The 22,550-nt window shown below is 38.6% G+C and overlaps 1 protein-coding gene across 2 annotated transcripts in view; it reads left to right on the top strand.

The window, feature by feature from the left end:
* FBXO11 (F-box protein 11) overlaps nt 1-22,550 on the top strand; it is a 79,278-nt gene that overhangs the window by 30,393 nt on the left and 26,335 nt on the right. The window contains exons 2-9 of one of the 2 annotated variants that reach the window (XM_082049338.1): nt 5,803-5,930; nt 6,050-6,131; nt 12,821-12,965; nt 14,850-14,979; nt 15,997-16,080; nt 16,157-16,289; nt 21,158-21,264; nt 21,360-21,471. In XM_082049338.1, coding sequence (XP_081905464.1) covers nt 5,803-5,930; nt 6,050-6,131; nt 12,821-12,965; nt 14,850-14,979; nt 15,997-16,080; nt 16,157-16,289; nt 21,158-21,264; nt 21,360-21,471 — 921 coding nt within the window. The remainder of the gene's footprint in view (nt 1-5,802; nt 5,931-6,049; nt 6,132-12,820; nt 12,966-14,849; nt 14,980-15,996; nt 16,081-16,156; nt 16,290-21,157; nt 21,265-21,359; nt 21,472-22,550) is intronic. The other variant, XM_082049339.1, reaches the window with a different exon arrangement.

The following is a 22,550-nucleotide window of genomic DNA, read 5'->3' on the forward strand; positions in this document are numbered from 1 at the left end:
TTCATAGCTAGTGGCTTTCACAAAGATATTCAGGTAGCTCTCAAAGCAAAATGGTGTCCGTTTCAAAAGCAGCCTGCCATTCATAATTTAAACCAGCCCTGAAATGCTACTTGGAAGCAGTGAGGAAGAGCTGCATATTTTTCACCCCAGAAGAAGCTGAGGTAGGAAGTAGAATGTATCATTTCTGTACTCTGCAGTAGAATATATCATTTCTATACTTGGTATCTTTCAGATTTTGGTACTGTATCTGCTTTGGAGTGTTAGACACTTGTCGAGGGTGTTTGCAAGGACATAGGATGAGTGTCAGTCACACTGTTGATACTTAGATTTATTTAACAGCTCATTCCCAGGGTTTTTGCCTTTTAAAGAAAAATGGGTGGGTGTGTTCTAGCTTTTCGGTTTGACAATTTGTTACTGAGATCTTCATGGTTTTGCAGTTATTGTACCTGCAAATACAGAACTCCTGCCTTGTATTTCTGTTCTACAAGTTATTTTGCCTTTATAGCTATCTCTCTTGTGTGTACCTTTCTTTTCTGCTACCTGAAGCTTGTGTTGTCTTTTCTTTTCCATGGTGATTCTAAACTAATCCAGCAGTGTGGTAGTTGGAGCTGTCATGTCACAGGCTGGCAATGTGCCTTATCCATGTTTTGCCAGATATTAGGCAAGGTTCACTCTACCCAAAGCAGTGGAGCTTTATCAGTTCACATTTTAGTTGCATTTCTCTGATTTTCTTCTAATTTTGAAGATGGACAGTAGGGTGTTTTTTGTGTTTTTGTTTTTGTTTTTTTTTTTGCCTTAATAGTTTATTATTTCATTCCAAAATTGCCCCAGTTCTAATTAAGATAATCAGTGATGAACTCTTGTTACTGTTGAAATTTGTTTCATAGGCAAGATGAATCATCACTTTATTCAAATAGCTTCAGCGTGGGTTAACTTTATTTTTTAGAAGTGTTCTTCTAGGACCTACTTCCATTTTTTTAAAAAAAGGTTTTGTCAGCCTTAACTGTCTTCACAACAGTTCTTAATATTAAGACAAATTCTGGAAATACTATGTGGACATGAAACTATGTGCACGTGTGTTTCTAATGAAGATGGTACGGACACGATAAACTTTATCTAGAAGTAATTTGTGTATTTTTTTTTTTTAAATAAACTGCAATATGTGTATGAAATAAAATAAGCTAATTGGGTACTCTTTAATGTACACACTTCCATAGCACTTATGGAAACGCAAGATAGGCTTGATTATAGCAGTTGATGGAGTGGCGGATTAATTTTTTGTTCCTCTTCTGGAAGTATTTGTGCTTACTGGTGGTCTTGACTTTGTGAGAGGTAAAGCTTGTAGTTTTATGGTTCAGTTGTCATGAGCCATTTTCAGCTATCAGATTTAGGCGCTTTTTAAACTTAAATTTAGATTTTTGACCTGTCAGTGTCACTAAGGTTTTTAATTTTCAGTAAACATTCTTTTGTTTGAAAATATTTTATCTTAATGTGTAGCTGGTGTAAAATATTCAGGTAAATGTTTGAGAATCGACTCATCATAATTTAATATCTTAAAAACGGCAAGTATATTGTTTTGGTTAAAACCATGGTATCATCTGGCAGTCATTTCAGCAGGTGTTTGTATTAGGGTATTAATATTACACAGACACACACTCCCTCAAATTTGTTTGGCTTTTATGCTTGTACCATCAACAAATGTTATTAAATGCCGTTTATGTTATTAGATGCAGTAACTGATGCTGTTATGCTTTAAAATAGGGTTTTTCAAAATATTTTGGAGGCACTGAGGTTCTGTGTTTTTAAAATCCGTTTTTCTGCTTTAAAGCAGGCATGTGTCTGTTACATGAGTGTGTTTTGTTTTGTTTGTTAGAGGAAGATTTTCAAAAAACAGCTCAAGAAACAGTTTCCAGTCTGTATTATGAGTGTTGTCATGTTGATTGCTCCGGGAAGGGTAACATGAGTCTTCAGTAAATACTGTTTTCTGAGGAGCTTTTACCTGAAAGCTGGCACTGTAGCTGGTTTAGCCTGTTGAGAGCTAAATGGAGCATGTGGAGGGCAGAAAACAAGCACCGAGGCTACTTGTGTAACAGATCGCACTTGACAGCAACTATACAGGCTACTTTGGAAAAATAGTATCAGTTGTTATTGTTCCTGAAATGTCAAAAACCCAGGGAGCAGCTGGCCAGCCCCTCAGGAGTGTGGCAGAACTGCTGGTGAGAAGGAAGCGATGTGGCTTGCTGGCCTCTGGTTATACTAGAGCTAGTAAATTACCTGTGTGCAGTTAGTAGGTTGGTGGCAAGGCCACACTGGAGGCTCTTGGGTCCTGAGGCCTCTCTGCAAGCTGCTCTCATGGTACGTCAGCCCCTGTCGTGACGTGTTCCCCATGCACCGGTGCCTCCGGGCCCGCATTGCTCAGCAGCGCCCTGGGCACCTTCTGCTTCCCATGTGCTGCCTGGGTTCCTGCTTTCCCCTGGTGCCATTCTCTCATCTTCCTTACTGCTCGGATGGAAAAAAGGAAGATCTTAAATTTGACTGATACCTGCTGTGAATCTGAGGGAATACATGCATATCCCTTAATGTCATCTGTGCTAGAAAAGTGATCTTTGAGCAGGACTCCTGCCATCCTCCTAGATCCACTGCAAGAAAGTGAATGCATTTATTTTCTGCTTAGTTAGTCTTTCAGCGTTTCAGCCAAACTGACCTTTACTTCTGTTTCCCCCCACAGGCTTCTGCCTTCTCTTTCCAGCAGTGATATGTTTTATCCTTAGTGGCTTCCATGGGTTTACTTCTAAGGACCTGATTGGGGTTTGTCTCTGCCCTTCTCATTGCCTACCAAGGGATCAAAATGCTGTGCTTTTTTTTTTTTCCCCTTTTTTCCCAGCTTTCTTTGCCTGTTATGCTTTTGCTGTGTTCCATGTGGCAATCTTGAACTATTGTACTGACCATCCAGAACAGGGGCAAAAAAATCCCCTGCCATTCTGGCAGTCATTTTGGATCTTCAGTGCAAAATAGGTGAACAGGATTAAGGCAAGACATTCAAAATCCCTGAGTAGCATGTTTCTGGGGGATATTAGCAACAGAAATAATAATTACTGTAGCAGACCTTAAAGAGAAATAAGGGGTGCTGATTGCGGCAGTGTGTTTTGTTATGAGAAGGCCCGGCTGCTGGTGCCTGAGCCCCTCCTGGCAGGAACACCTCAGACCTGCAGCTCCTGTCCCGCTCTGCCATGCGAGGGAAGGCTGGGAACACCCACAGCAGCTTAACTCCTCCACCTTCTGATACCTTCTTGAATTGGTAGGGTATTTTCGATCAGAGAATGAAAGAAACAGGTAAAACTAGGTGACTGAATTATGAGCGTGCAGTGGGTCTGCTCTGGGGTCTATAACCTTGTGCAGGCATGCGATGCCAGCACTGGGCTGGATGCTTCTTCACAGGGAAATGCACTGAAGTTAGTCTGTCCATGTCTTTGAGGTTTTTTGCGTCATGCATGAATACTTAGTGTTCACAGGTAGAGAAGTGCTCAGATGCTGGTGAGGTGTGTCATGCAAGTAGCAGACAGAGAGGGGAAGAGTGAGAATCACAGAATGTTAGGGATTGGAAGGGACCTCAAAAGATCTAGTCTAGTCCCCCCCTGGAGCAGGAACACCCACATGAGGTTACACAGGAAGGTGTCCAGGCAGGTTTTGAATGTCTCCAGAGAAGGAGACTCCACAGCCCCCCTGGGCAGCCTGTTCCAGTGTCTGTCACCCTCACAGTGAAGAAGTTTCTTCTCATATTTAAATGGAACCTCTTGTGTTTCAGTTTGTACCCATTGCCCCTTGTCTTATCATTGGCTGTCACTGAGAAGAGCCTGGCTCCATCCTTGTGACACTCACCCTTTACATATTTATAAACATTAATGAGGTCATTCCTCGGTCTCCTCCAAGCTAAAGAGCCCCAGCTCCCTCAGCCTTTCCTCATAAGGGAGATGCTCCACTCCCTTCGTCATCTTTGTTGCCCTGCGCTGGACTCTCTCCAGCAGTTCCCTGTCCTTCTGGAACTGAGGAGCCCAGAACTGGACACAATATTCCAGGTGTGGTGAGGTAGCTTCTAGCTGAAGTTAGGGAGGTTGCTCTGTTTTTAAGAAGTGGTGTTTTTTTGGTAGAAGTTTCACGGTTCACTCCTGTCCTCAAAAACTGCTGCTGCAAAAAGGGTGATGGTTCTTCCCAGTGGTGTGGTCCTTGGCCCCTCCTTGTGGCTGGGCTGGGTTGGCTGCTGGGCCGGGTTGGCTGCTGGGCCGGCTAAAGGCTCTGCATGGAAGTGTTTCTTGCAGGGTTAGTGTGCAGGTGCATTAGCCAGCTGATTAGGCTCTCCTGATTGCCCTGAGCTGTGTGAGGTTGCATACATTCCTCCAGCTAACTTCATCTTTTTACCAGTTCTGCCCTCTATTTAGATGGCCTGGCAGTGTTGTGATCTGTTGATGATACATGGCAATGTTTGCCATTTTTAAGTATCTGCCAAGGTGGAGGAAAAATTAGAACCAGAGAAGAGCAGGACGGCACTGAACTAGGTTTTTCTTCAGAATTTTATTGGTTAGCTGTCAGTGATATAGCAGTTTGTGCTATGATCACATGCATAATCCTATATAAATGCAATGTTTTGTAATTCATGTCAGGAAAAAACTTAAGAAAACTGAAGAAAATCACAAACATTAAGATCTTGAAATGTAAGGAGGTCTTTAGAACTTTAAAAATTGCTTTTCTTTCTATTTTGAACAGGCTGGTTTAATATTTGAAGGGTAGGTTGGGTTTTTTTGACATTGGTCTTTCTTCACCCTAATATATTCAGGAAAACTGCTTACTCTACAGTATTGCTTTTCTGGCTATTGCTTTTACATCATGTTTTACTCAGTTTAAAAGTGAAAAAGCAATTAAAATGAAAAGGGAGCACAAAATTCTCTTCTCACAGTTAAGCATCTGCGAAAGTATACCTTTTACTTAAGTAGAGCTGGGCTTTAATTTATTTTCTAGATGGTTTTTGTTCTGGATTCTTAAAAATTCTTGTGACTTTATGTTGTGCTAGTTGTAGGGCATGCAGTGATATGTAGTTATTCCTTGCTTATTTTGAGCATGTTCCAGGAATATATGAACATGGAAAATTGAAACTGAAATAAATTTTTGAATTAAAACCTTTAAAAATTATACTCACAAACTTTTTGCACTTTTTTTTTTAAGAGCAGGGACAGAATGTACATTTTTCTAAGTATAATTTGGGCAAACAGAATGTGTATTTAAAGTTACCTCCATTTTGCGGAAGATTTGTATGCTGGCCCGGGCTATTGCTGAAATGTTTTGGGAAAATTGTGCCTTGAGTTTTGTACTAAATGCTATGTTTACTAAAGGACTTCTTGATAGCATCTGGTTAATAATTGAAACTTCAGTGTTCATCGTCATGCTGATAGCATTAGGTGAAAAATTTGAAGTAATAAGATGCTGGAGTTAGCACAGTGAATATGGTGCTTGCAGAGAAACTGAAAGCCTAGATATGTGTGTGTATGTATTTTTTTTTTTTTTTTAACGCAGCTTTTGGTATAGCTGCTGTGTACATATAGAGAAACCTAAGTTAATTAATATGTACTTTCTCATGTAATTTTGTGTATTTCTGGGTATATTCTGATGTTTCACTAAAAGCTCACTGTACTCGAGCACTTCTTCCCCGGTCTCTTGACTGAATGTATTTATCAGAAAATTTGTGTAGTATTTTTGTGGTATAAAATCAAACTACAGTTCTAATTAGCAAATTTCCTTTTTTCTTGACAGATGATGATGTACCTGCAGATATGGTTGCAGAAGAGTCAGGTCCTGGTGCACAAAATAGTCCATACCAACTTCGCAGAAAAACTCTTCTTCCTAAAAGAACAGCTTGCCCTACAAAGAGCAGTATGGAGGTAACTTTCATTTGTTTGTTTTTAATTGTAAAATAAATCCTACTGTTTCAAGAATAGGAGGCTAATTCATTTCATAAGTTACCTAGTGACCAAACTAATTCTTATTTATTTCATTAAAGGGTGCCTCTACTTCAGCTACTGAAAACTTTGGTCACCGAGCTAAACGTGCCAGAGTATCTGGAAAATCCCAGGATTTATCAGGTAATAACTTTTTCTACAAAAAAGAAGATAGGGGAGAAGAGGTCGAGACATTTTGACTTCGCACACAACCCCACACACCACCCCCAAACATATTTTTTTCTGTCTGTTCTCCTACTAAGAAACAGTAGTTAAAAACAACTGCAAACTTGTTCTGAACTTCAAAATTGGAAGCATGATTTTAATCTGATTTTTAGAATCTGCCTGCTTCGCTGCAGGACGTTCATTTGGTGTGGGTTTTTTTTTTTTTTTTTAGTGTTCTGTTTGTTTGTTTTACTCTCCTCAAAGTGCTATGTAGTTGTATCCAGGTTACTGTTAGCAGCAGTCATGCTGCAGTGGTGCAGCACTCTGACTGGGCTTATTTAGCATTTCTCACACTGATGTATTGTTCCAGTATCTGTGTAGAGGTAGTTTTGGTATGCCATTATAGCACTTCATTGTGGAGAGAGGGAGATAGTTTGTGTGTGTTCAGAAGTAAAAAATACGTGTGCCTACGTGCATATGTACATCTATTTCACACACATATACAGTATATATACATTATATAATAAAGACATACATGCAATACATGTGTATATGATAATTATATACACATTATATATATAATATATACTGTGTGTGTCTTTATTTGTAGATATATATGCCTGTGTGCACATACATGGGCATATATAGGCGCATATATCCTGCTTGTTCTTTTCTCTATGTCACTTTTCAGGCTCTCTGCTTTTACCCCTTTCTGTCTCATGACACACTCTCTAGTTCCAGATCTGCTGTCACTTTTCCCTGTAAATCAACACCGGTGCTTGCCAACTCCCATTTATGTGGTTTCTGTTGCTTTTCTTGTGACTTTATTTTCTTTCCTTTTTTTTCTTTTTCCTCCCAGTCTGTGTCTCTCTTAATATTGTGAATTAAAACTGAGCAGCTGGCATAAGACTTTCGTCCATTTTTGATGTTTCTGTTGGAGTCTACTCTTTCTGTTTGCTCATCTTCTCCATAGTGTGGGTTTTATCTTTCAAGTGCTCTGTCTCTTCCCCCTCTGTTCTATTGTGTCCTCCACCACTTGCACAACCCCTGCCTTTGATTAGCTCTTAATTTCAGCAGCTGTTTGAGAGTCAGTTAACCTCAGATTTATATCCTTGCAATAGCCAGAACCAGCTGAACATAAACCTGTGTCATTCTGCTTCCAGTTTCATTTCCTGATTTGATATCTGAAGCCTTGTGCAGAGTTGTCTTGTCATAGACTCCGTTTGTCTTGCCAGTTCCTAGTTTTTCTTCAAGGTCATTCACTTCTAGTGTGCTCTTTGTTACACTTTTACCCTCCTCCTTGCTTTAGTGAAGGTATCTACTGAGTACTGTAGTAAAGATTATGTATGAACAACAGTAACTTCCAAAAGAATTCTCCACACTTTCACTGTGCATTCCTTTTGTTACATTCTTGTGCCCATGTGCGGAAAGTATGGGGATTGTGGAAGCTTCTCCAGCATGGAATTACCAGAGGAATTGTAAACAATGATTTTATAATTGTACTCCTAAAGATTGTATTCAAACCAGTCGCAGTCTTAACAAGGGAGCGTCCTTCTCAACTCATTTTCTGTTAATCTCTTTTCCAGTATGGATGATGGTTATTTTTAGTTTCCTCATTGAGTTTGAGATATTCCTCTAAATTTGTACAAGTATTGATTGCAGTGAGATTTTTTTTTTTTTCCTTCCTGGTTTTTGCTGGCATAGATAATGATAGCTCTTCTCACTGAGTTGTAACCATGAGACTTTCTGGAATGTCATCAGTGGAGATAGTATGTTGTCATCTGGAACATATAGCTGTTTATTTTAGAAGTGTGGATGACTAGAAACACAGGAAGATGTCTTGGGGGAGGACCATTCCTTCTTGTATGGGCTCTGATTTGAGGAAAATTTGGTGGAGATGAAAGGAGAAATGCCAGTCAATTAGAGTTTCAACTGGAGCGCAGCCAGTAGCTGAAGAAACAGAAGACTATTCCTTATTTTAATACTTAGTTCAGAATTACTGTTGCTGAGAGAGAGTTGTTATTTGAAATTGTAAGGGGAAAAAAATATCAGTCTCAGCTGTTATCAAACAGAACACATCAAAATTTTGACATATTGACATGTCTTTTTCTGTTATTTGCAACCCTGTCCGCCAGTGGTCTCCACAATGGACAATGAGTTGTTCAATCCTGAGACAAAAAAGGTTAATGAATATACAAGGATCTTGATGGGAAAGCAACACATTAGAGAAAATATGTAAATAATTATTCACTTAAACCCTTCAGTGGAATACAAAAAATGAAGAAACCAAAAATTCGTGTAAGAAAAAGGTATGATGCAGCTGTGTTGCTTATGTCACAAATTACTTTAACCTACGAATTCAGTATTTGTTTAACATCTGTGGAAAACATTTACAGCTCTTAGATTTTATTAGTCCAAATGTTTGTATTCTATGCCGATATAGTATTTATTGATTTACAGAAATATTTAAATTTAATATATTTCCTGACATTACCTTAACTGTGTGTGCTGCTTCTTATTGGGATATTCACATTCTTTAGTGCCACTTGTCCACTCACATAATTTAATCAAGGGTTTTAATAGTTTGACATAGTCTTCCTTTTTGTTTATTACCATGTAGGGTTTTTCCTCTCTTGCTTTAAGATTACTACATTTGCATATCCGTTTTATACTGGGCAGTTCTTGCTAATTTTTAACCATCTTCAGAAGCCTTCAGTTCAGAGACAAGTGATTTCTTTCTTTGACTGAACTCTGGAGTTGCAGTAGATACCTGTGACTCTAGGTTGCTGGATCACTCCATCATTCTGTACATTAGGTACATGTACTGCTCATAGTTCACAGAACTCGGTGCCTTTTAAAATTTATTTTTGTCTTTTCTTACTGATTTTTGTAAGATATCTTTCCACGAACACTGCATGCTGTGTTTTCTGACATATTTCTACTTCTTAGCAAGAAAATATTTTTACTAAGTTCTTCCTTACAGAGCAAAAGCTATTTGTCTATATCTTCTTCACTAAAAAGGACAAAAATGGTATCCATACAAGACATAATTTACAGTTTGGAATTCATGTGACGGCATTCTTGGGCTTTGTACAAAGAAGGAAATTCACTTTCAGGCAGCTTTCCCTGCCCTTTGTGTTGGTATTACAATACTAGTTTCTATCTGCTAAACGATCAAAATTGAAACCGAATTATCTTCACCCATATCCTGTGGAAACAGGATGACTTAACCAGCTGTGTTTCTAGTTTTCAGTTGTCTAGTAAGTTAACACTTTATTAAAATTATAAATAGTTCAACTGTCAACTTGTGCTAGGGCAAAGATAAAGATTGGTGATGACCTCTTGCACTTTATTTTTATTCTTGTCTATTTTTAACACTTATTTAAAAAATTCTCATTTTGTTTTTCATAAGAGAATGTGTTTTGCCCTGAACCTTCACTTTTTCAATAGGTGTAAGACTGTTGGGAGTAGCAGCACACAAATGTTTCTGGTTTGCCAGACAAACCTCTTAAACTGTTTCAGCTTGTTTTTTGTCAACTGGGAAGGACAACATATTGAATGTATCCTTGCTCTGAAGTGTGAATTTATAAAACAAAACCGTGGAGTTCTCTCTTGGACCCAGAGATATTTAAGTCTTTACATTAAGAAGTGAATTATCTTTTTCAAATTATACTGGAAAATTCCCACTGAATCAGTGATTTGAGTGGAGAAATCTTAAATCAACCCCTTCTTTGTAATTAGAGTAGAAGGGCAATTTAAATTAAATCTCTCACTTCTACAGAATTATGGCTAAACGGGGGTGAGGATAGCAAACACCTGTAAAATCATCCTTTTTCTTTTCTTAATTGCAAGAAGTTTTCTGTCACTTTCAAATTGGTCCCTGCCTCTTGCATTAAGGAAATGCACCTGGATTTGAATTTTCATTTTGAGATGGGGCCTAGGGAAGAAAATCGGAGTGTGAACTGTTGAGCAATGGGAGGCCTTGTGCTGATGAACTTCCCTCTTCAGTAAAATATTAGTCAAGGTCTTAACATACATAAAGGAAGAAAAAATTCTGCAGGTTGTTTAGGGAAGTAACTGATTGTCTTGAGAATAAGATCAAATTGTATGCCTCAGGGGTTGTGTATTAAAAGGGGAAGCCAGGTCATGGAAGGCTTGGGACGATTTACTGCCTTGCGTTTACAACGTGGCATTTTGGCTTGGAAGACAGTAGAAGACTGTATCTCTGCGTTTAACTGGAAAGCTACCAGAAAAATATTAATTCAAAAGCATCGTCCAATTAACCTGTGATACATTTCAAGGGTAATTAGGACTGTAGAATTAATTGCTACTGCTTGCCTGACACACAGGAAAGAACCTTTATGGAAAAGGACCTTTTTAAAAAATAGCACTGATGGTGCATGTAACATTTTCTGGTGATGCCCAACAGTGCTCACCTTATAGACTACTGGTATATGCTCCCCACGCTTTGTGCTTCCCAAAGGCCTCTTGAGCATAAGGCCCTTCCAGACTTTTTCCTTGCTTTTCACCAGATCTCCTAATTTACTGTCTTCAGCCTGGCTTGTAAGGTTTTGTGGTTCTGGGTGTGTGTGAGGTTGTTTTGTTTGTATGTTTTTCGTGTGGGTTTTTTGGGGGGTGGGTTTGTTTTGTTTATGTTTTAGTTTGTTTTGGTTTTATGTTGTGGAAGGTGGTTGTTTTTGGGGGGTTTTTGTTAGGTTCTGTTTTTTTTTGTTTTTTTTGGGTTTTTTTTGTTAATAGTTTCTTAATCTGGCATTAAAAATGAACTGTCTTGCCCAGCTTCTCAACTTTCATTCCAGTCTCCTTCCTGTGCCTGTGCTGACACTTCTGTACCTTGCAAAGAACTACAAGAAGCTGATCCATAAAAAAATAGTTTAGAGGAGGATCGGTAAAGTTGAGGACAAAAATTCTGTTCTGTACATGATCAGTGCTGTCAACCTAAAGGATAGTTTGGGAACAAATAGCTATGGACATGTGGAATGGCGAGACTTGTTGTTTTTGTACAGCATGGATTGTTGTTGGAATAAAGTGGCAAGTAGCTATAATTTATGACTAATCTGTGTTACTCTTAAAAGCAGCCATCAGTTGTATAAATGCCCTCCTGGCATCTTAGAGAAAATGAGCATTTGTGAATCACCAAGGTGATATTCATACAGTGGTGCAACAAGGAACAGGTTCAGGGAAAGTCACTGCAAAGTCAGTAATATTTCAGAATTTCTTCTAACTGGTCTGACCACAGATAGAAGTATGACACCCTGGAAAAACAGCTTTAATCAGTTCTCTCTTAGCACACAGGTTCTGGTGATACAGTTTGTAGACCACAGTTTTTAGCATCTTTGTAAAAGCCACAGTTCTCCACTTCTCTCTTTTAGCTGGAAATAATGTAGCTATTTGTGCCGCTTTGCCCAGGGAAGGCTATTTTTCAGAATGTTATTCCTTCAAATTTAGTAGTTCATCTTTCTGAGGGTCACTTCAGTAGTCTTCCTGTAATAGCCAAAATCACGATCCTATTGCTCCCTAGGTTCAAATGTTCTAGGAAAAAATGAATAATGCAAGGGGCATTGCATGCATGTAATTGCGTAGTGAATGCAGCAGGAGCTTTTAATGCCTTGCATATACAAATCCTCTACACTCGGAAGCTATTCTTTATGGTTCTGCCTGAGAAAGGATCCTGAAGGCAATAACCAAGTAAGCAAGCTGTGCAAACAGAACTCCCGTGGGTGAAGATACCGGCCACAGAGGGGGCTCATGAGAGCACAAACTGCAGATGGGGTTTCCCAAATAACTGTCACGTGTAGAGCGCGCACGGGCCCCAGAGCAGGGGTTTGACCCAGTGCACTCACATCTCCACACAGCGACAGGGGGATGTCTCTTTCTCCAGTCTCTCTCAAGAAATACGACATCTGGCAAGGCTAACACTTCTTCTGGCTTAGATTTTTTTCATTTTAAAAGGAAGAGCGTAAATGGGACTAAGTGGAAGGAGGAGACTTTGGAATTGCTGCTGGCTACTGATTTCCTGCATCCCAGATGTCCTTTTTCCTAATGTGTTCATTGTGGAAGAACAAGGAAGCTTTACTAGTAGTTTTTCCAGGCAGTGACTATTTCTGAGTAAATTCTTTTGTGTTTGAAAGCATTTGCAGACATTTGACTTTGGGACTGGATTATTATTATGAGGGTTAATTGAACCACAATGAAGCTAATAGCAGTGTGGAGCCAGTGTATCTGGAACATGTGCAGTAGCCTACTTAATATCTGCAATTGTAAATTTTATGTATATTGTATATACAATTGCAGTTGTAAATTGTATGTACATTGTTTTTTTTTTCTCCAACAAAAGAGATGTGAACTAAAAAGTTTGAAAGAACGCTTGAAATCTGTAGCTTCTACCTGACTCCAGAGTGAACCATTTACCACTTTTTTCCTTTATATTTAGATGAAATGTACTTTAAAAAAAGCCCAAATAAAACAAAAGAACAAAACCAAACAAAAAAGGAAAACAACCAAAGAAACCACCAAACCAAACAAACCTTCTCTGAGCTCATTGGTATTTTAAATGCAAATCTTTCAAGTGACAAGCTGGTGATCTGTTTTGGTCACAAATTGGGCTGGTTAAGTATGTCAATAATCTGATATAGATTACTGTTTAATAGCAGCACCTGCAGAACAATATCTTCAGGAGAAGTTGCCAGATGAAGTGGTTCTGAAGATCTTTTCCTACCTGCTGGAGCAGGATCTCTGTAGAGCAGCTTGTGTGTGTAAACGCTTCAGTGAACTGGCTAATGATCCAATTTTGTGGTAAGTGAAAAGCTATTCCTTGTTATCATGAGAAATATTAGATGTGCTGCACAAGATGCCAGTACAATAGAAAAATTGAAATGTTGGTTGCCGTTAGTTGAATTAAAACCAATTGTATTTTAATATGCATGGTTTATTTAAGCATTACTTGTTACTTACAAATCTCTGAATATATCTGTTAAATAGTAAAACTTTTGATTCTGTAGTAGTAGAGATACCAGTTAAATAATTGCTAGTTTAAAAATCAATGAGGTACTCCTTCAGTAGCCATTCCTTTCCTTCTTCCCCTCTTTAACCTTTTTCACGCTTCTTTGGGGATTGTGTTCCTTTATGCAAAAGAAGAAACACATTTCTTAACGTTAAATGCAAATTTTGTCTAGTGTTACTAACAGGTTTGATTTTTTTTTTGTTTTTTTTTTTTTGGTTGGTTTGGCTTGATTTTTATTTGTTTTGTTTAATGGTTGGATACTGAGGCTGTTTTCCTCCATGTGAATGTGAATCCACCCTACCCAGGTTATTGAGAGCTTGGATAAATGGGATCTAAATTTGCATTACTTTCTAAAGGAAAAAATAACATGTGTTTCTTAGGCTGTTTTTGTTTGTGTGTTTTGATTTTTTTCTTTTTTTTCAATAGAGATTAAGACTAAAAGAAAATTAAGTATAACATGACAAAAATGTGTTTTTTTTCCTGTCCTAAAGATAGTTTTGGGGATGTCTTGTCAGATGAGTTGCAACAACTGAGATTCATAGGATCATTTTGATTGGAATAGACCCTCATGATCATCGAGTCCAACCATAACCTAACCTAACTCGAGCACTAAACCATGTCCTTAAGAACCACATCTGGATGCCTTTTAAACATCTCCAAGGATGGTGACTCCACCAATGTGGAGTTCCAGTGCCTGATAACCCTTTCTGTGAAGAAGCTTGTCCTAATATCCAGTCTAAACCTCCCCTTGAGACCATTTCCTCTTGTCCTGTCACTTGTTACTTGGGAGAAGAGCCCAACCTCCTCCACATTACAACCTCCTTTCAGGTAGTTGCAGACAGTGATAAGGTCTCCCCTCAGCCTCCTTTTCTCCAGGCTGAACAGCCCCAGCTCCCTCAGCTGCTTCTCATCAGACTTGTGCTCCAGACCCCTCACCAGCTTCATCACCCTCCTCTGCACTCTCTGTAGTACTCTAATGTGCTTCTTATGATGAGGGGCCCAAAACTCAACACAGGATTCAAGGTGAGGCCTCACCAGTGCCCAGTGCTGAGATTCAGTGGCATCATGTAAGTCTGGGCTTAATATCAGCAGGCTCAGACACTGCAATTATTTGTATTCTGACACTAATCAAAAGAATCCAATTGTGTGCTTCATGTGCTGTTTTCTTCTTTTTAAGGCACTGTAATCTGTCCACTGAGTAACTCTTTTGGAAATACAGTACATAATTTGTTCTCTGAATGCATTTTTCAGCCTTTTTTTGGCAAGGTGGGGAAGAGCTGGTGGGACACTTTGTCTTAAGTTTTGTTGTTCTTATGCTACTAGCTTTCCGAAGTGTTAAGGTAATGCCATAGTTAATGTAGAATTATACTTTGATTCCACGAACAGTGTAAGTAGAAGCTTGAATGTCTTCATGGAAGTTATATGTTGAGAACTCTCTTGCTTGGATCATGAAACACGTGTCAAAATTATTCTTGGAAAAACACAGAAGTCAGTTCAACAGAAAAATTGTTTTGGAAGTGTTTTAAAGTGGTTGGTACTGATCTTGGTCAAATTTACTGTCACAGACTGGAAAATACTGTTGGAAAAACCCCAGTTTTCAACATTGGGTGTGTTACATTAAAATGGAAGAATAGTCAGAAATACATTAATTTTATTTTCTACTTGCCGCTGCTCAGGAAAAGATTGTATATGGAAGTATTTGAGTACACTCGTCCAATGATGCATCCCGAACCTGGTAAATTTTATCAGATTAATCCAGAAGAATATGAACATCCAAATCCCTGGAAAGAAAGCTTTCAGCAACTGGTAACAGTATTATTCATTTATATTCCAATTTCAAGATGGTTTATAACAGTAAAAACCTCAACTTCTGAAATGTGGCTGACAGTAGTAATTTTGGTTTTAGACTTTAAATAAGATGACGGGACTGAGGAGGTAGGGAGACATCTCTGCGTTGTGTTACACAACAGAGAGGGATGTGAAGTTATGTCCTGTTTTGGGGTCCACCTTAGGCAGACACATCATGGGAAAGAGGAGTGCTTGAGCATCTGGTTCTTATCTTGGGCTTTCCTCATGTTTTTTGCATCACTGAAATTCTGTGAGAGACATAGTCATGGCCTGTGACTCACAAATAAACTTGAAATATATTGTTTTCATCATATGTTAAGGTAGTGTGCGTATCAGTTGTCAGATTCATATGCATAGTCCTCTAGTAAACCAAACAGTATATATTGATATCACCATTTCAGCTGATGTGACTGGAGCTACACAAGTAATGGAACCTCTAATCCAAAGCATCAAAGGTATTCTAAGAATGGCTGGGCATGATATTTGAAAAACAAAAGTAAGAGAAATAGATACCAAGGCCAGTGTTTTGTACAAGGCTGTGTGTAATTGGTTGATGAAATTCTGAAGCTTGTTGAGGACAAATACTTGATTTGGCTTTTTTGTTCAGTATTCACATGTGAAGATACAGGATTCCGTTTTCTTCACCATATAAATGCAGTTTGTTTTGTGGAAAGCAGCTGGAAAATCAAAAGAACATCTTTTGTGGAGTGTATAAGGTATATGAGGCTTTTCAGTCAGTTTAGAGGCTTCTGGCTGTAGGTTAGCCTCTTGGTTTAGTTGATCACTCTCTTAGCCTCAGATGTTTTTAGGTGTTGCCGTTTCAAATTGGGTGCCTCATAGGGGAGGTCAGAATATGATCCTTAGTTCCTGGAACAAACCAGTATCAGCAAATGGCTTGCTAATTAGGGGATTTGTATGTATGCTTTCAGATCCACCTATCTGCAAGCTTATCATAAACTTTTTTCCTTGTTTCAGTACAAAGGAGCACATGTCAAGCCAGGTTTTGCTGAACACTTCTACAGTAATCCTGCAAGATATAAAGGAAGAGAAAATATGTTGGTATGTTTCTAAAGCAGTTCTTAAGGATATATATCTGCATGATTATTTCTCTCTAAACTTGTCCCTTTTCTTCTAGTATTACGATACCATTGAGGATGCTCTTGGTGGAGTTCAAGAAGCTCATTTTGATGGACTTATCTTTGTTCACTCTGGTATATATACAGATGAATGGATATATATAGAATCTCCAATCACCATGATCGGTGCAGGTATTTAAACTGAGAGCATCTTTGTCTTAAAGTATGACCTGTGTTAATTACTACCTTAATTACAAAGATATTCTGGTGTACTAAATATTCAGTATAAATGCCTGTCTTTCTTCAGCAGCCTATTAAGTAAGTGTTCTCTGTACAAGTGGCACTAACTAAAAAACAGCTGATGCTTCAGACTGAAGTACCATTGTCTGCTTTGTTAGTTCTTGGAATAACTTATTTATCTTTTTACTTTGTTAGAAGAAAAAAATCAAATTTGTCAGAAAGCATATTCAGTTACAGGACTGCAGTTGAAATTTTCAGGTGGTTCTTATAAAATTTGTTTATATATAACCTATCTCCAGAGTAGAATCCAGCAGTGGGAGCAAGCCCAAATTAGTATCTGTCCCATTTTTGTCAGCGTTGTAATTCCATCATGAGGAAGTAAATGAGAGCATCCAGCAGAAAGATTCTGAGGCTGGAGGTTCTTTCTCTGTTTGTTTCCCAGCTGTTCCTATAAAGGAGAACCTTTATGGAGAAGACGACTTTCAGAATAGGAAAGTTAATATAAAGTAATATACCTGGCTGCAGATTGTGGTGCTTGTGGAACTGTTTGCTTTTCCTGTCCCCACTGTGAGCATGCTAATCCCCTGTAGCAGGAGAGAATGGGAAGAATTTAGCCTGTGTTAATGCCTGGTAGAGGTCTCGGTTAAGATGTCTCAGACCTCTTGTTCCTGCGGTGACCCAGAAGTGAACTGTCTGCTTCTGATGATTTTTCTGAGATACTGCCAGTCTGGGCTGATTGTGCTTTTTGTTTGGTTTTTGAAAAAAGTCCCTCTGTTCAAGTATGTATTTGTTCTGTGTACCAGCTGTTCCGTTCTTGAGTGATTAACCTGTTCTTGCACTTCTTGCCTGGGTTTTACAGCCTTGGCAGTGAGAGTGGTTTGGACCAATGCAGTCACATTATTCCAGTGTTAGCCTTAAAACTTGTCCCTGCAGATCTGCAAGATGCAGCTGTGTTGGTATGTTAGTTTGTTGGTTTGTGACTACGTTTCTGAAGCTGACATCCTAAACATCCCCACTTAACGGCGCTTTGGTTTGTGTTGTTGGAGAGGTTTTGGAGCACAAACTGGATTCCTTTGGGATGAGACTGACAGATATGTTCCTGGAATACTCTTACTGCACTGTAGTAGTTGGTGTGTGTTCAGTCTGAGGGACCAGGCTAGGACTAGTCCAAAATCAGTCTCTTCTATGCTCCCTGTCCTGCAATATACATGTTGTGGATCTCTGATCCTCAGCACTGTTTCACTCTGTTGTACCACTCATGTTTTGCTGCAGTGCCTGCTAATGCAGACATGGCTTCAGACAAATAACAAAATACCCCTGAGTTCTGTTTCAGATAGATGGCAGTAAAAATGCCAGTACGTATTAATAAAGTGTTTAAAATCTAGGAGAAGCTGGATCAGCACTGTCCTAAGTTTCATGAGATGACAGCTTGAATATCTGGTTAAACTTGTACATGTTCTCTGGCTCCTTTTAAGTTCTGAAAGTCCCTCTGCTTTCCCTTCTACTGGAATTAACCTAAGTTACTCAGAAAAAACAGTTAACTACAGTTCTTTAAAAGCAAAGGATCTGTATTGTGTATTTTTGTAACAAAATAGCTGTCTTGGGGAACAAAAGCTCTGAGAAGAATCCAGAAATGCTAGATGTATTTATATTTTGGTTTTTGGCACTGCTGTCTCTTCACTTCCTCAGACTTTCTCCACTGAATGGTCAGTGACATTGTAGAGAGAGTCAATTTTCATTTGTCTGGAAAAGAAAACAAATTAAAGTGAACCACTAAGCCTTGGAGAACTACCTCTTCTCTGCTCAGTCTGGCATGCTTTTCAAAATGGCAGGATTAAGGCAGCACCAAATCTCTCTGCAATTCTACTCAAATTTCTTTAATAGTTTCTTCTGCTGACTTCTGAAGTAGCACAGCATTATTAGAAACACAGCTTTACATACCTTGAGCTTTCACAAAGATTCTGCTTTCTCATAGAAGCAAAATATTCTTACATAATAATATCTGGCATTCTAGGTTAGTTCTGTTTCATTTGGGGTTTTAAAAATTTGTTTCCTTAAATCTAGGGGAAGGAGTCAGGTTAAGAAGGAAGCCTTGGGAGGTATTATTAGTACTGTGGCTTGTCTGAAATGTCAAGTAAGAGGCAAGAGTAGACGTACTGTAGGGAGATGGATACGTCTGGTTCGGTGTACAGAAATACCTATGAATTTCTTAAAATAATTCAATTTTCCAGGATTGAGGACGGGGGTGTCAGATTACTACAGAAACACAAGCCTTCCACGGAGAAGTCTTCTCATTCAGGACACGAATTCTCTCATCTTAATGGCTGAGTTTCAGCAGTTGTAAAGACATGTGTCCTGATCTCAGAATCTTCACTAAATACATTGGGATTTTTTTCTTTATTTTAGGAGATACAGTTTTCACTTTTTCCCTTTATTTTCCACTTAAGCAATGTGCAAGTAAGTGAAAAAAGGATTATCAAAGGATTTTCCAATGAAGAAAAAAAAATCTGTTTAAAAAAAAAAAGTAATTTTAAGGGTAGAAAAACTGGGTATTTTTTTACTTCTGAGTGCAAGAGAACTTTAACATGTTTGAACTCTTCCTTAAATAACAATTCTGTGTCTTTGAATTGAAAATTATACTTTAGACTAGTCTAGAGCTGTGTTCTTAGTAGATTTTAAAGACTGCAAGATCTAAAAGGACCTCTGCATTTTTTGCCTGATACAATTGAACTAGGGTCACAATTATTTCCTGCAGAATCTAGTCATTTTTCTATTAATGTACTGAAAAGTGAAATTGTTCTGTTCCTTTTGAGGAATAAAAGAATTCTGCAGCAATATCCAGATAACTTTTAATTCTTTAGGCAGACCCTTATGGTAGACTTTCTGTCTAATTATTTCTAAATGGTCTCATCTTGGTCCTTAAACTGGGCATGAATTCATGTCCCGTGGACCATGACTCCCGTAGACTTCAGCAAATTCTTGAGTTCTTGAGGGCTATGATTTGCTTGATTACAAAACCAGTGGCCCTGTTCCATTTCTTATACTGGTGTCTCTCTTCTAAAGTGGTTTAAGCCAAAAGTGGAATGGATGTTGCAGAGAATTTCAGTGATGCATTTAGAATGAAAACAGTACTTGAGCAGGTTCCATTCCCTCTCCGGTCTTTTCTTAGGGGGGATCTAAGTGCAGTGGTCTTAGTAATTGACATGTTCCATAATGGGCATCCTGGGACCTCCCAGCCTTGGAGACCTGTAAAGTAACTCCCATGTGGAGAACAGGAGAACATAATCCAAGTCACGGCAAACACCTCCAAGCACACAGTTCCACAAAACTCTCCACTGTGTTTGATAGTGTTTCAGAGCATCCAGTGTGAAGTGCTGTTTTTTTCCTTGTCTCCCTAAGAGGAGAACACAATTCTGATATTCATTTATGGCTCTTTCATTTCCTGTTAAGTGCTCCATTTATTTTCTGGTTTTGGCTCACCTGCAATCCTGTGGTGCTGCTTTTTTTTTTTTTTCCCTCAGATGCTGAAGTGTGAGTGCCAATGCATTTGCACAATGGTGAAAAACAGTTAATTATATAGAAATGTTACCAGGCCACAGAAAAATACCTATGTCCTCATCAAAGCCTCTTTTAGTTATTATCTAGTATTGAGTTGATAGTGGTATGAAGAAGAGCTAGACTACCTTAAAATATATGCAGCTCTGCAGTAATGAAAGCAGAGATCTGGCTTTCAGATAGTCAGAACAAGCTGGATAATGATGTAAATCTTGCTTCGTTCTGCCTGGCACCTTTCTACCTGAGTGGTAAAGAACAGGACATACCGCTTGTCTGTACTGGTGTTAAAAGACAAGAGAAAAAGATCTGCTCCTGAGAAATCCTGTGTGTAGGCTCTTCAATAAAATACAGAATTTAGGGCAAATACCTGGTCACATTTGTGTGTCTGGAGTTGAGAATGGTTTGAAATTGCTGTCAGGTAAGCTAAGCTATCTGCTATAGTACCTGAAACTTCCGTATTTATATTTCACGAATTGAGGAAGGCCTCTTCTGGCTTGCATATTTTAAATGCAGTTTTGAATCAAACTATCTTGCTTGCGAATGAGTATTGTTGAATTTATACCCATGTAAACCTGTTGCTAACTTGTGCTCCCTCTGCTGGCTGTTGCCAGGCCAATGTAAACATCTCCTTCCCTCCGATTAAGGATGAAGAATAGAGCAGAGCCTTGCTTGTAACATGGGAAATCAAACTGCAGATTATGACAACTTGCAAATGAACCATTTTGAAACCTTCTGTACATACTTTCAGAAGGATAGTTCAATCCAATCTTAAAGCATTTTCTTCTAAAGATTAATGAGGACATCAGTTCAAAACTATGAATCTTACATTTGAGAAGTGTGGGGAGGTTACTTGTAGGTCATGAGCAGATTACTAAGAAAGTGTTTAAATTGGTTTGAATTAGGGATGGAATTTTATGTATTTACCTTTAATAAAAGGCTGTAGAATACCAAAATAAATTGTACTGAGTAACAGAATTTCAGTGTCTCTAGACTGGAATCTGTATTTAAACTGTTCATTCAGTTTGTAATAAGTATTAGTCAAAAACTAGCTCTGTACAAGTCAAGATTTTTCTCATTGGTGCTAGATATTCAATTGGTGCAAGATTGGCTTAGTTAAAGACTAGTTTCTTTGTCTGTTTTAAGATTCTTGACATAAAGACTATGTGTGAAGAAGAGTGTTCATTTTCCTTTGTTACTGTGAAGATAATTCTGTAAGTTTTTTTTCAGCTGCATAAACTAAGACTTATTAAATGTCTTCTTTACAGCACCTGGAAAAGTAGCAGATAAAGTTATAATAGAAAACACTAGAGATTCCACCTTCGTTTTTATGGAGGGTTCTGAAGATGCCTATGTTGGATATATGACAATCAGGGTAAGAAACTCAAACTTGAGCAGAGCTTTTAATCTCATTTTAATGCCTAAGCAATTATATAAATACTGCATTTCTGTGTTGTCTTCCTTTTTCAGTTCAACCCTGATGACAAATCTGCTCAGCACCACAATGCACATCACTGCTTAGAGATTACCGTGAACTGCAGTCCAATTATAGATCACTGTATTATTCGAAGTACTTGTACGGGTTAGTGGGCTTTTTATTGTTTGAAATTAACACTGTTTAAAGTTACTAAACTAACCAGGATACATGGAAGCAGCACACAAATTTATTATCAATATTGCCATATTTCATATTTTGATGCAGGTGTTTAATACAGGTCTGCAAGCCTTATTGCTTTGAAATGGCATTATTACAATGATATCTTTGTGTACAAGGCCCTTGTGATAACCAGGGGTCTCTTAGTTGAATCAGTTTGGACTTTCTGGGCAGTTAGTTTAAAACCTGAAGTGACAGTTTATATAAACTTACCTGGTTTTGGTCTATATAGCTGTAGTTGTGGGAGAGTGTATTTGAAGGGGGCACACATGGGACTTCTACATTAGGTTCATTACAAGATGCAGTGTTGGGATTGATGGCATTAAAACAGTCATGAGCTGTAACTGCTAAGCTAAGTTCACTTTCCTGTCAAGAGTAGAGTGATTTGACATACTCTAAGTATGAATTCTTAGCTATACAGGCAGAAGAAATGCATAGTGTGGAAAGTTAGTCTCATTTCACCATCAGAAATAAGGAGCAAATTATACTGCCTGATTTGGGAAACACTGGTAATCTGGATTCTGGAAGGAAAGGGTCAGAGGCAGTGAAAGCAAGAACCTGAATGGTAATTCAGTTGTTGGCAGGAAGATGTGGCAGCTCACCAGCACAAGACATGGCGAGTTTAATGTGTTTGAACACAAGCAGATGAAATGGAGTTGGCGTGTCAGAAGAGAGGTGCTGGAGAATTAAGGTATTGAGCCTTAGCGTGGAAATGGCAATATGAACTTCACATACCTAAGTTCAGCTAGTGAAACAGAATGGATCTTTACAGCAGGCTGCGTGTAAAGGTTGCTCAGCTCAATATTAAGGTGAGGAAACAAGATCTTCCACTAGACAAACTACACTTTTCAGGTATTAACTATGGAGGAGGGAATTCTGCAGGGAACTGTAATAAGAACAGTGGAAGGATTCCTTGTCTGTGCCTTGTAGAGGAAGATCTGCTCCTTCTCAGAGGTGTCAGACTATAAAACACAACTTCACTTTTGGTCAAGGCAGCTCTACGCTTC

Source organism: Streptopelia decaocto (genome assembly GCF_964273445.1).
Source record: "Streptopelia decaocto genome assembly, chromosome: 3".
NCBI lineage: Eukaryota > Metazoa > Chordata > Aves > Columbiformes > Columbidae > Streptopelia > Streptopelia decaocto.